Genomic DNA, 14980 nt, shown 5'->3' with positions numbered 1-14980 from the left:
TGTGTGGTGTTTCTCCTCTCGGTGTGTTCCTAGTGACGGTGTGTGTTATCTCGGTGAGGGTCGTGTGTGGTGTTTCTCCTCTCGGTGTGTTCCTAGTGACGGTGTGTGTTATCTCGGCGAGGGTCGTGTGTGGTGTTTCTCCTCTCGGTGTGTTCCTAGTGACGGTGTGTGTTATCTCAGTGAGGGTTGTGTGTGGTGTTTCTCCTCTCCGTGTGTTCCTAGTGACGGTGTGTGTGTTATCTCAGTGAGGGTTATGTGTAGTGTTTCTCCTCTCGGTGTGTTCCTAGTGACGGTGTGTGTGTTATCTCAGTGAGGGTTGTGTGTAGTGTTTCTCCTCTCGGTGTGTTCCTAGTGACGGTGTGTGTTATCTCAGTGAGGGTTGTGTGTGGTGTTTCTCCTCTCGGTGTGTTCCGAGTGAAGGTGTGTGTGTTATCTCAGTGAGGGTTGTGTGTGGTGTTTCTCCTCTCGGTGTGTTCCGAGTGACGGTGTGTGTTATCTCGGCGAAGGTTGTGTGTGGTGTTTCTCCTCTCGGTGTGTTCCGAGTGACGGTGTGTGTTATCTCGGTGAGGGTTGTGTGTAGTGTTTTTCCTCTCGGTGTGTTCCGAGTGACGGTGTGTGTTATCTCGGTGAGGGTCGTGTGTAGTGTTTTTCCACTCTGTGTGTTCCGGGTGACGGTGTGTGTTATCTCGGTGAGGGTCGTGTGTAGTGTTTTTCCTCTCGGTGTGTTCCGGGTGACAGTGTGTGTTATCTCGGCGAGGGTTATGTGTGGTGTTTCTCCTCTCGGTGTGTCCCGGGTGACGGTGTGTGTTATCTCGGTGAGGGTTGTGTGTAGTGTTTTTCCTCTCGGTGTGTTCCGAGTGACGGTGTGCGTTATCTCGGTGAGGGTCGTGTGTAGTGTTTTTCCTCTCTGTGTGTTCCGGGTGACGGTGTGCGTTATCTCAGTGAGGGTCGTGTGTGGTGTTTCTCCTCTCGGTGTGTTCCGAGTGACGGTGTGTGTTATCTCGGCGAGGGTTGTGTGTGGTGTTTCTCCTCTCTGTGTGTTCCGAGTAACGGTGTGTGTTATCTCAGTGAGGGTCGTGTGTGGTGTTTCTCCTCTCGGTGTGTTCCGAGTGACGGTGTGTGTTATCTCGGCGAGGGTTGTGTGTGGTGTTTCTCCTCTCTGTGTGTCCCGAGTGATGGTGTGTGTTATCTCGGCGAGGGTTGTGTGTGGTGTTTCTCCTCTCGGTGTGTTCCGAGTGACGGTGTGTGTTATCTCGGCGAGGGTCGTGTGTAGTGTTTCTCCTCTCGGTGTGTCCCGAGTGACGGTGTGTGTTATCTCAGTGAGGGTTGTGTGTGATGTTTCTCCTCTCGGTGTGTTCCGAGTGACGGTGTGTGTTATCTCGGCGAGGGTCGTGTGTAGTGTTTCTCCTCTCGGTGTGTTCCGAGTGACGGTGTGTGTGTTATCTCAGTGAGGGTTGTGTGTGGTGTTTCTCCTCTCGGTGTGTTCCGAGTGACGGTGTGTGTTATCTCGGCGAGGGTTGTGTGTAGTGTTTCTCCTCAAGGTGTGTTCCGAGTGACGGTGTGTGTGTTATCTCAGTGAGGGTCGTGTGTGTTGTTTCTCCTCTCGGTGTGTTCCGAGTGACGGTGTGTGTTATCTCGGCGAGGGTCGTGTGTAGTGTTTCTCCTCTCTGTGTGTTCCGAGTGACGGTGTGTGTTATCTCAGCGAGGGTTGTGTGTAGTGTTTCTCCTCTCTGTGTGTTCTGAGTGACGGTGTGTGTTATCTCAGCGAGGGTTGTGTGTAGTGTTTCTCCTCTCTGTGTGTTCCGAGTGACGGTGTGTGTTATCTCACTGAGGGTCGTGTGTGGTGTTTTTCCTCTCTGTGTGTTCTGAGTGACGGTGTGTGTTATCTCAGCGAGGGTTTGTGTAGTGTTTCTCCTCTCTGTGTGTTCCGAGTGAAGGTGTGTGTTATCTCACTGAGGGTTGTGTGTGATGTTTTTCCTCTCTGTGTGTTCTGAGTGACTGCGTGTGTTATCTCACTGAGGGTCGTGTGTAGTGTTTCTCCTCTCTGTGTGTTCCGAGTGACGGTGTGTGTTATCTCAGTGAGGGTCGTGTGTGGTGTTTTTCCTCTCTGTGTGTTCTGAGTGACGGTGTGTGTTATCTCAGCGAGGGTTGTGTGTAGTGTTTCTCCTCTCTGTGTGTTCTGAGTGACTGCGTGTGTTATTTCGGTGAGGGTCGTGTGTAGTGTTTCCCCTCTCTGTGTGTTCTGAGTGACGGTGTGTGTTATCTCAGCGAGGGTTGTGTGTAGTGTTTCTCCTCTCTGTGTGTTCCGAGTGACGGTGTGTGTTATCTCAGCGAGGGTTGTGTGTAGTGTTTCTCCTCTCTGTGTGTTCTGAGTGACGGTGTGTGTTATCTCACTGAGGGTCGTGTGTAGTGTTTCTCCTCTCTGTGTGTTCTGAGTGACGGTGTGTGTTATCTCAGCGAGGGTTGTGTGTAGTGTTTCTCCTCTCTGTGTGTTCCGAGTGACGGTGTGTGTTATCTCAGCGAGGGTTGTGTGTAGTGTTTCTCCTCTCTGTGTGTTCCGAGTGACGGTGTGTGTTATCTCACTGAGGGTCGTGTGTAGTGTTTCTCCTCTCTGTGTGTTCTGAGTGACGGTGTGTGTTATCTCAGCGAGGGTTGTGTGTAGTGTTTCTCCTCTCTGTGTGTTCTGAGTGACGGTGTGTGTTATCTCACTGAGGGTCGTGTGTAGTGTTTCTCCTCTCTGTGTGTTCTGAGTGACGGTGTGTGTTATCTCGGCGAGGGTTGTGTGTAGTGTTTCTCCTCTCTGTGTGTTCAGAGTGACGGTGTGTGTTATCTCAGCGAGGGTTGTGTGTAGTGTTTCTCCTCTCTGTGTGTTCAGAGTGACGGTGTGTGTTATCTCAGCGAGGGTTGTGTGTAGTGTTTCTCCTCTCTGTGTGTTCCGAGTGACGTATGTATGTTATCTCGGCGAGGGTTGTGTGTGGTGTTTCTCCTCTCTGTGTGTTCTGAGTGACGGTGTGTGTTATCTCAGTGAGGGTTGTGTGTAGTGTTTCTCCTCTCGGTGTGTTCCTAGTGACGGTGTGTGTTATCTCAGTGAGGGTTGTGTGTAGTGTTTCTCCTCTCGGTGTGTTCCGGGTGACGGTGTGTGTTATCTCGGCGAGGGTCGTTGTGTTGCGAGTGACGGTGTGTGTTATCTCGGCGAGGGACGTGTGTGGTGTTTCTCCTCTCAGTGTGTTCCGAGTGATGGTGTGTGTTATCTCATCGAGGGTCGTTGTGTTCTGAGTGACGGTGTGTGTTATCTCGGTGAGGGTCGTGTGTGGTGTTTCTCCTCTCGGTGTGTTCCGAGTGACGGTGTGTGTTATCTCAGTGAGGGTTGTGTGTGAATAGTGAATAGTGAATAGTGAAGTGACATTCAGCCAAGTATGGTGACCCATACTCAGAATTTGTGCTCTGCATTTAACCCATCCGAAGTGCACACACACAGAGCAGTGAACACACACACACACACACAGTGAACACACACCCGGAGCAGTGTTCATCATTTATGCTGCGGCGCCCGGGGAGCAGTTGGGGGTTCGATGCCTTGCTCAAGGGCACCTAAGTCGTGGTATTGAAGGTGGAGAGAGAACTGTTCATGCACTCCCCCCACCCACAATTCCGTCCGGCCCGAGACTAGAACTCACAACCCTTCGATTGGGAGTCCAACCCTCTAACCATTAGGCCACGACTTCCTGTCTTGTGTGGTGTTTCTCCTCTCGGTGTGTTCCGGGTGACGGTGTGTGTTAGCTCATTGAGGGTTGTGTGTAGTGTTTGGCTGCACTGAGTCTGTTTTGAGCCGTGTGTTACGAGTTGTGTTGCTTGGAATGAGTTTGGCAGGTGATGTGAACTGTTTAGCTCAGGCGACTGTTGCTAGTGCAGAATGTAGTTAGAGTTAGCAATAAAAAAACAAAAAACAAAAACTGTAATTGACGAATTAACAATTTTTCTTGCTGTAAACTGACAACACAAGGCGTGACTGAATATTAAACGATAAATGATTTGGAGGGACAAAATCAAATGAATTTCCAGAAGGGAAGATGAAAAGCTTTGTCATGTTGATTTTATTGTGGGACTGAGATGAATGTAGATGAAACGGATAAGAACATCAAATCCATCCTGCAGTTATAAGAGATTCATGTGTGTGTGTGTGTGTGTGTTCATTCATAAACACATGTTCAAATATCTCCTCCAATCACAGCAACACACTTACCTTGTCTCAAAACACAGCATGAAAAAACACACTTATTAAACACCTGTGTGTGTGTGTGTGTGTGTGCGTGCGTGTGAGAGAGTGCGTGAGTGGGCGTGTGTGAGTGTGTGTGTGTTTGTGAGTGAGTGTGTGTGTGTGTGTCTATGTCTCTCTGTGAGTGTGTGTGTGTGAGATATGTGCATGTGTGCGTGTTTGAGTGTGTGTGTGTGTGTTTGTGAGTGAGTGAGTGTGTGTGTGTGTGTGTGATAAACGAGTTGGTACACTTACTGAGGTTACAGTCTATCCTGATACAGTCTGGTGGGAGAGAGAGTGAGATGGTGAGATCAAATTAAAGGAAAGATAGAGAGAGAAAACATTTCACATCCTTCAAAGTAGATTCTGCAGACATCTGAAGATCAGGGCCACCATCTGGGGACACACTTGAGTCAGCGGCACCCATTCCCTTCACACACGTGTCAGAACCACAGACCCAGCTCCGCTCAGACCCAGATCACTTTAGCTCCATCATATACATCTACTGAACTAACTCCCTCTGAATGATCAACTTGACCAAACTCTCTCACTCAAGTTCCTCATGTCTTCTGTCTCTGATTGATAGTTAAGTGTGTTTCATCCAGTCAAAGCTCTTTTAGTGTAACTATACAAACACTTCACGTATCTTAACTCTTTAAGTTAACTCTAGTGGAGGAGATGGGGTGGAGGGGGGATGCTGATAAACCATCAATGGAGACAGGTAGGCTAATTCAGCTGTATTTATACCCTAAGGTTGATTATCTTAAGTGGCTCCACCTGTGCTAATTAGGTTAAGTAACTGACGTGCTCCTCCCGAACATTGTTATGAAACTACATTTAGAGTCTCAAATCTGATCCTCAGGATCTTTTGAGGAGCGTTTGTTTCCAGAAGCTTTACTTTCACTGTTCCTCAGCAGAGGAATGATCTTCACAAGCCTCCAGAACATCTTACATCTTCTGAGGAGCCTTGATTTCTTCAGCTCTCAGTCACTGTGTTATATGTGCGGATCATTTACATCTTATTACTGGAGATATAGAGCACAGACTCATATTTAGATCATTTAATATCAATATCTGCTCCACTGTTAGATAGATCTCATTGATTTGCATTACACTCTTACAAATAAAATCTTCACAAAGGTGTTTTTGCAGTGATGCCATAGAAGAACAATTTTTGGTTCCCCAAAAGAACCCTTCAGTGAACAGTTCTTAAATTAAGAATATTTATTTTTAAGAGTGTACAAGCATCACATTTCATCATATAAATATCAATTATTCATATTTTGACTCAGTTTGAGTCTGAATAAAATTGTGCTGTTTTCCTATTCTCACTTTATCCCACTATATGAGCCATAAAAGCACAATAAAAGCCTCTGAATATTTCTTTACATTTTTAATAAACTTTCACTTTTTTCTGACTGTTATTTGATATTTCAGTGTTTTCAGTGTTTTTAAAGTGTTTTCTAAACGGTTTGACCGATCTCTGCGTCATGAAATAAGTGTGATGAAGAACAGTTGACTGCTGTGCTATTTCTGCATAAACACAAGTGAGGAAGATGAGCGTGAAGTGCTGCGGTCTGGATCTGCTGCTGTGAATCATGGGAAGGGGTTTCACTGCACTCCTCAGCCAGAAACACCTCTAGTGTGTGTGACACTGAACACAGCGCTGAGATTAACACTGAGTGTGTGTGTGTGTGTGTGTGTCCTCCTCAGGCTGAGGAGCATCTCAGTGTGTCAACCGCTACAGAATAGTGATCACAAACAGCCAGAGACCGTCTAAACACACTCTTCTCACTCCATCAGGCCGTTTCACAAAGCTCTGGAAAACTGTCATCATAAACTCATACATTAATCTGATCATATTTGTCAGTCGCACAGAAGAAATAGTGCTGTAACAATGTAACAATTATCAACTATATACTATACAATTTTATATATGAATTTATAATCAATAAATCCAGTTTGTTTCAGTCTGGTACATTAACTGAATACTGTTTGTTCCACAGCAATGTTATTATAGTTCATTATACATTTATATTGTTTAATTAATAATGTATTTTAAGAAAATGTGTATTATATTTGTTTATCTAGTATTATAAACTATGTATTCTATATATCAGGATTATTACAGTTAGCTAAAATGCAAACTAAACTTAAAAAATTAAAACTATGAAAATAGTTTTGTTACTAGAAATAATAGAAAAAAAATAGAAATCCTTAATTTAACTCCATTTACTAAAATAACTCAAACAAAAAGTATATAGACCAAAAATGACAAACAGACAACAATCTTACTAAACTTTAACTAAAAATTATATTTACATTCATATTCCATGTACATCACATTTAAATAACCTGAATATATTTTTGTTTACAACAATTTATGCTGATTCCAAGCAATTACAATAAACGCATCTAAAAATATGATTATTTAAATAATATCAAACAGATGTAAATAGTAAATAATAAACTATGCCATGATCTGGATCATTTCTGTATGACTGACAGTTATGCATCTGTCTATTATTTTGCTGCTGTTAAAGCTGTATGATCCTAACAGATGGAAACTGAAAGGCATGAATCAGATGGTAGATGTAGAGCTGATGATCTGAGTGTGTGAGCCGGTCTCGGGCTGCTCGCTCAGGCCGCAGACACACAGCACATTGAAGGGCTCCAGTCACTGACAGACAGAGAGAGAGAGAGAGATGGAGGTCTCCCGAGAGGCTTTCTCTCCCACCACATCCTTTCCCAGGATGCACCGCTGCCCTGTGTGTGCCTCTCCGCCAGAATCAGACCCGGACCAGAACATGACACACTCTGCAGAAAGAGTCTGGACCCTCACTGGAGCAGCAGGGGATCGAACCCTGAACGACTCACTGAGTGAACACAGAGCCTCTACAGGGACATCTTTTAGATATATTTTATATATAAATATAAATTATTATTATTATTTTTTTGTATTAGTTTTTATTATGTCTATATATTGTTTATTCATATAGTCAAACTAAACTAACATGAGAACTAAAGATGTCTAAAGCATTATAAGAGCAGTGTTCGGTCACTGACAGCAGAGCTAGTGTTCAGTAGAAGGGTTGTTCTGCCCTCTGCTGGTGCACGTGTGCTCTACAGGCCGGGGGCTGGCGGAGGACACACACTGGGAGAGATCTTGAGATGGTTTAGGAAAGGAGAGGTCAGAGGTCAGACAGAGACAGACAGACAGACGGGTAGTTACCGAGGTTGACCGTGAGTTTGACCCGTCCTCCGTCCAGCTCCAGCCGCAGTGTGTCAGCTGACTCTTTGGAGGTGGTGGCCATGAGCAGACCGTACGCTCGCTGGGACATGAAGCGCAGAGACACATCCTCAGCCTCTGTGTGCAGCGTGCTGGGAATCAGGATCTTCAGATACATGCTGCCATCATAGCTCAACACCGTCGCCTCTGCACACACACACACACAGAGTAAATACAACGCTCTCTCACACACACACACCCCCACAGACACACACACACACACACACACACACACACACACACACACACACACACACACACACAGAGTAAATACAACGCTCTCTCACACACACACACACACACAGAGTAAATACAGCCCACACATACACACACACACCCACAAACACAGACACACACAGAGTAAATACAGCGCACACACACACACCCACAAATACTAAATACAGCGCACACACACACACACACACACACACACACCCACACACAGTAAATACAGCACACACATACACACACACACACACACACACACACAGACACACACAGAGTAAATACAACGCTCTCTCACACACACACACACACAGAGTAAATACAACGCTCTCTCACACACACACACCCCCACAGACACACACACACACACACACACACACACACAGTGTAAATACAACGCTTACACACACACACACACACACACACACACACAGAGTAAATACAACGCTCTCTCACACACACACACACACACAGAGTAAATACAGCCCACACATACACACACACACCCACAAACACAGACACACACAGAGTAAATACAGCGCACACACACACACACACACACACACACCCACAAATACTAAATACAGCGCACACACACACACACACACACACACACACACACACACACACCCACACACAGTAAATACAGCACACACATACACACACACACACACACACACACACAGACACACACAGAGTAAATACAACGCTCTCTCACACACACACACACACAGAGTAAATACAACGCTCTCTCACACACACACACCCCCACAGACACACACACACACACACACACACACACACACAGTGTAAATACAACGCTTACACACACACACACACACACACACACACACACAGAGTAAATACAACGCTCTCACACACACACACACACAAACACACACTGAATTCAATGATGAACTGCCTTTAACTATCATTTTGCATTATTGACACACTGTTTTCCTAATGAATGTTGTTCAGTCGTTTGACGCAATGTATTTTGTTTAAAGCGCTATATAAATAAAGGTGACTTGACTTGACTTGACATGATAAACACATAGAAACCAGAATTAATGAATGAGTGAATGATGTATTTATATAGTGCTTTATTGTGTATTGTTGTCCACCCATAGTGCTTTACATCATGTGGGGGTCTCTCCTCAAACACCACCAGTGTGCAGCATCCCCCTGATGATCCGTCACACACCAGCTAATGAGAAATAATGAGCACTTCCTACAGTCCAAACACACTGAGCTCATCTGTGCTCTGCTCTCGGTGTAATTCTGTCCAGTGACACTCGGTGTCAGTAAAGCACTGCTCTACAGCTGCGTCTGACCGGCCTTCAGAGACTCACAGTAAACAAAACAGCTTCCCTTCACAGCACAGCATCTGGCTGCTCAAAAGAATGAAATAAATATGTTTAATAAAACAAACGGGCTTCTCTTGAGCAGTCGATAAATGCAGCCGAATCCAAATCAGCCCTAATTACCCACCTGCCCGAGTTCTGACAGCGAACACTGTGAATCGAGAGCACAGAGAGAGGAAGTATTGTGAGCTTGAGCTCAGTGTCAGGAAGCACCGAGGGCACAGACGCTGATCTCAGAGCAGCTGTGTTGTTAAAGGAAGCACAGATGGTTGTGCTGAGCATCGCTGCTCCAGTGCTTCTCCAGGCTCCTGACATCGGCTCTTTCTCCACCAACATGAATCAGGATGCCACTGCGAGCCGAACGCAAAGAAATGAAGCGCGAACGCCGGTGCTTCACAGCTCTGTGTGCGGCTGATAAAAGCGTCACGGATGGGCTCATGCTGGTGCTAAATATAACCGCTGAAACATGCTACAGCAACAGACTGCAATATAACACAAGATTTACATATTACAGATGACTGAACGTGTAGCAAATCTTTTAAGTCTTGCCAATTTACACATTTGTGACCCGAAGCACAAAACCAATCTTAAGGAGCGCAGGTATATTTGTAGAAATAGCCAAAAAACATTGTATGGGTCTAAATTATCAAATGTTTCTTTTATGCCAAAAATTATTAGGATACCAAGTAAAGATCATGTTCATGAAGATATTTTGTAAATGCCCTACTGTAAATATATCAAAACTTAATTTCTGATTGGTAATATGGTAATATAGCTCATTGCTAAGAATTCATTTGGATTTTTCCTTCATTTTTTAGCTTGACACTTAATTGACACATTAAGACTGGTTTTGTGCTTCAGGGTCACATTATGAACCGTTTAACTGCTAGAAGACAGAACTTCAACACCACACGTGAATGCTGAACTGAGTTCTCTTTCACTTCTTCACGTACTTGAATCCAAATATAAACACATTAATGTCAAATTGAGCATCTTGGCATGTAACACTTACTTGTCTTAAGTGGATGTAAATTGTTAAATGTCCCAAGTCTCCAGAGAGAGCAGCCGTCAGAATGAGAGTCTAACAGCTGATAAAAACATCACAGTAATAAAAACTGCATCTCCTGTTGTCTCTCACAGATTAGTTTAGATCTGTTTAAGCGCTGCTGGATCTGTGCAGATTTCTCTCCTGATTCAGACCAGAACACTTTTTCACTGGAGGAAGTGTTATTATGGATTATAGACTCTATGTGTTTGAGTTAAAATCATCTTAATGCTGGATTTGTTTCAGGTTTTTTTTCTTCTCCAGATGTTCACTGATGGACTGGAGTGCTGTGGATTATTGTGATGTTTTTATCAGACTCTCATTCTGACGGCACCCATTCACTGCAGAGCATCCATTGATGAGACAAACCTACAAACCTGATGAAGACACAAACTCATCCTGATCTCTGATGAACTGAGGGTGAACACATTTTCATTTCTGGGTGAAGAATAAATGTATATCTAATACAGTGCAGACTCTGACTTTGATGACTTTATTCAGTGTCAGTGCCGGAGTACTGCTGGAAACATCAAGCACTGTTTGTACATCAGTAGCTGTGTTTTCTGGTTTGACCCACCGATCTCACAGTTGGCTCCCAGGAATCCGGTTCCAGTGCAGTCACAGATGTAGCGGTTCCAGCCCTCCTTGCACTGTCCTCCGTTGGCACAGGGGGCGCTGCTGCACCTCTTCTGGAGCTCACGCGTGCAGAAGCTGCTGACGCCCGGAGCGCTCTGGATCTCAGCCAGACGACGCACGTCTCGACTCTTGCCGTCGATGAACAGGTCACGGACACAGCCCACGTAACCGTAGTTCAGCAGCGCGGTCCAGACCTCGGGCGGCAGGATCAGGCCCTGACCGCTCTCCGGCAAACCACCCAGATACATGTCACTGTCCAGGTCCAGGATCTCGCTGCCCTCGTTAGAGCTGAAGGGGATGGAGCGGCTGTTGACGGAGATGGAGCCTGGAGAGAACAAACTTAACATCTATCAATCAGCAGATATGCTTCCTTCACCCTGTCTTTATGCACATATTGAAATATTGCATTAGAAAAACATTGGATGGAAATGCCAAGATGTGCATTAATTGTACAAACTTAGCACACAATTGAGTAGGATAAATGTCTTATCCAACAAGATAAAATGTGCATTAACTATGATGGAAACAGATTTACTACATACATATGTTTGAAAGAGTCATGTGACTCTGCACTGTGGGACAGAGTAACCAGACTAACAGCGAGCCGGTCTCATTCACAGCATCTATGTGTTGTTATGGTCATTCTGAAGTGCCTGAGGAAAGTCTGTCATCAAATTATTTCTGTAAAATTGTCTTTAACGACTGCGTTCCCAAACAACAGCTTCCACCTCCGAAAGCAGTGACTGTATTTATAGTGTTTCCTCTGCTCTCTCTGAGACACAAGTCATTCATCATAATTATTATATTCAGTGTCTTCTCCTGGTTTTCTTAGAGATATGTAGTGCCAGTTTATCAAGGGAAGATTGTGTTCTCTTGGACTCGATGGAAACCGTGCTTCATTCCAAAATGTTTTATGCATCATTCCAGTTTTGCGCATTGATTTAACTTGAATCTTTGGATGGAAACATAGCTATTGACAGAAATCTGTCTCAAGGTAAAAGGCACATACCAGTGCATCTCAATAAATTAGAATGTTGTGGAAAATTTCATTTATTTCGGTAATTCAACCCAAATTATAGTTATAGATTATAGATAGTGATTAGGTGGGGTTTTTGTTAAACGTGAGCCAAAATCATCACCATTAAAAGAACCGAGGACTTAAACTACTTCAGTCGGTGTGCATTGAATGTATTTATTAATTTATTATTAAAATGTATTATTTAATCGATGAGAGGGGTCTGCGTTTCTCTTTACAGCAGCGCTATACGGATCTAAAAGTTGAGACTGTGGGTACCTAATAACTTCAGATGCCTGCCTGACGCTTGATCATTTTTATCAAGAAGTGTGCATGAGCGATGAGTGTCTATATTTCAGCGTGAGTGCTGCTCTCTCGGCAGGTCACAGAGATTTATGACTTACCCTTAATTGTCTATTAAACTGCAATTACAGAACTGCTGGACTTTCTTCCCCACAGGACACACACCCACCTCCTCTAGTCTTACACTCCATTAGCTCATTACAGCAGACGGAGGCAGGCTTCGGCAGCGTGGATGGGGTTTAACGGCGTCTCGTTGGCCACGCTTTAGCAGCGATAAGTGCTGGAGTGAATCCTCTACAGCAGACATATTCAACACCCAATCGAGAAGAACCGTTTCCTGAAGACGTTCAGTTGATGTTTCAACACGTGTGTGTGCTAACAGTGTGTGTGTAGCTCAGACAAGAGTGTGGTGTTAGCGAGCATCAGGTAATGTGTTCGGTTCCCAGGGAACGCTGGGACTCAAACCAACATTCAATGCAATGTGTCTGCCACATGTATCATGCTTAGTTAATTTCTGAATGTTTACTTGTCTTGATAGGTATAGGTTTAACTTTACATTAAGGAAGTAGATTTTTCAGTAGTAGGTTTTAAAACTGGAATTGAGAATTATTAAATTCTGTTAGTATCTAAAAACATTGGTGTCAAACCTTGATTAGAATACAAGGTTACATGGGTGAAAAACCACAAAAGCAGTAACTATTCTGTATTTATTTATGGGTTTGATGAAAAACCCATTTATACACTTCTCTAATTAACACTGATGACTAGCAGGAAAACAAATACAATATTGAATGTTTCTGTAAGTCTTACTTTGATTTTTGATTTGATTTGATATTATTAGTTTTTATTTGGGCCAGGCTGTCTTCACATGCACAGCCCGTCAGAGTCTCTCCTCACCTCTCCGTCCCTCTCTCTGGAAGTCCACGTGGCACCACTCTCCGTCGTTCACCTTCTTGTTGCTGGTCTTGAGCTTGATGCTGCCGGAGCCCATGTCCATCAGCAGGTAGAGGAAGCCGTCCAGCAGCTCCATGGCGAAGTAGTCCGTCTTCATCTCTCGGCCGGGCCGCTGCTCTCGGCTCTGAGGTTTGCCGTGGCTGAACAGCAGCAGGCCGCTGGGCTCCGTGGTGCGGAAGTCGAAGGAGATGGAGCTGGTCTTCTTTGTGTCCCAGCGCGGCAGGGCGATGTAGGACTCGGCCGTCTCGAAGGTCACGGGGTCGAGGGCCGCCACATCCTCGCAGCGGAACACCAGGTCCCCGTGCAGACTGATCTTAGGGTCGCTCTCGATGGCCAGACGAGACAGCTCCAGCTTGAAGTCGTTGTTCTTGTACACCACCTGCAGGAGCGCATTACACAACACATGCTGAAATAATCTCTGTCTCGTTTCCTAGCACTCTCTTCACTCTGGAGGATAAAACAGGATTAATAAAATAATCAGACATGCCAGCTCAGTTATTGGTTTTATTCCCGATTTCTCTCAAGGTTATTGTTGAAAAGAGAACGGGGCAAAATGATTTTGTATTATGAAGGACATCCACTAAATGGTATCTTCGGTGGATTTAAGAGTTAACTCAGTGGAAGAGGCACACAATACACAACGACCATAACATTGTGTGTTTGATTTCTGAGTCTGAACGAGTAGAACATGAACTCCAGACGAAACTAAACCAAACAACAGAAGTAATGATAAAACACTGTAAATACAACCTTATTAACTATTCATGACAATTCACCAGTTTCAGAAAAGTTTTGTAACGTTTGTATTAACGCTTTAACTTCTACACGCTTGAACTGAGTACAAATATATAATTACTTTTATTATTATTAGGGGTTCAAGCACGAAGTGCTGAAACCCTATTGTTATTGTACAGATTTTTTTTTTTTTTTTTTCTCCACTAAAACGCATTGTGCAGCCCAAACCGTAAGAGCTGGAACCTTGAAACTTTGTCAGATGGTAGTACAAAAATCGAGGACAGGTTCAGAGAGTATGACCCGATTGGCCTGTAGGTGGCGCTACAGCGCAAAAAACTACATTTTCAGACATTTTTGGCCATAAATCGTAAACCGCTTGACGTAGACCCAAAAACTATACATCGTTGTTATCCTTGGGTTAGTACGAAACAAAATTGCTCGCACCTTTTTTTACCCTACGGCGCACCATTTTTCCGTAAAATTTACCTAACGCTCAAACCTACTTTTGCGAACTAGTCCTAGGATTTTCAACCAATCGGAACCAAACCACTGCAGAAATATTCCCTAGACACTCAATATCAAAATTCGGGATTATAAAATTTGAATTGAAATTTCGATTCTTACGCGAAACAGTACGCCAAAAAGCGTCTATGCTAATGTTAGCCAAATGTTATTTTGAATATAACTCTTGAAACGAAATGAGATATCTTTACCAAACTTGATATACATATGTATGAGCTCAATCTTTGGTCAAATAAAAAAAGGTGCCATTTGGGGGCGCTGTATGATATAACACATAAAAAAACACATAAATGGCTATAACTAGGCAACCGTTGGCTCAATTGACTTGAAAATTGGTATGCAGTGTCTTGGTCTGAAGGGGCCCAAGTACCTATGAGGACATTTGCATATCTCCAAAAACATGGCCGCAATTGGCCAAACAAATTTAAGCACCTATTTGAAAGGGTTAACGGAAGTTGATCGGAACTTAGGTCTGTAAGAATTTTGAAAGAAATCGGCCAATAGTTGACGCTAACGAGTTTTATGGCTCTGTAATCACGTGGTGTTTCACATATCAACACAATATGCATATAATTTGATAGATCTCCTCATAATGCACAACTTTGCCTCAAGAACCATTGCCATCAATCGTTCAATT

General features: G+C 44.1%; 1 protein-coding gene across 6 annotated transcripts in view; it reads right to left on the bottom strand.

Annotated features, from left to right (window-relative positions):
• Window positions 1–14980, bottom strand: part of LOC127962221 (neurexin-2-like) — a 408062-nt gene that overhangs the window by 125141 nt on the left and 267941 nt on the right. For 5 of the 6 annotated variants that reach the window (XM_052561735.1, XM_052561731.1, XM_052561732.1 and 2 more), the window contains 4 exons: window positions 13030–13465; window positions 10756–11139; window positions 7488–7691; window positions 4511–4537 (listed from right to left, as the gene is read on the bottom strand). In XM_052561735.1, the coding sequence (XP_052417695.1) occupies window positions 4511–4537; window positions 7488–7691; window positions 10756–11139; window positions 13030–13465 (1051 nt within the window). The remainder of the gene's footprint in view (window positions 1–4510; window positions 4538–7487; window positions 7692–10755; window positions 11140–13029; window positions 13466–14980) is intronic. The other variant, XM_052561733.1, reaches the window with a different exon arrangement.

This window comes from Carassius gibelio, chromosome B7 (assembly GCF_023724105.1).
Source record: "Carassius gibelio isolate Cgi1373 ecotype wild population from Czech Republic chromosome B7, carGib1.2-hapl.c, whole genome shotgun sequence".
Taxonomy (NCBI): domain Eukaryota; kingdom Metazoa; phylum Chordata; class Actinopteri; order Cypriniformes; family Cyprinidae; genus Carassius; species Carassius gibelio.
The sequence above is the reverse complement of the archived record's forward strand: the minus strand, read 5'-3'. Positions and strand labels throughout refer to the sequence as shown.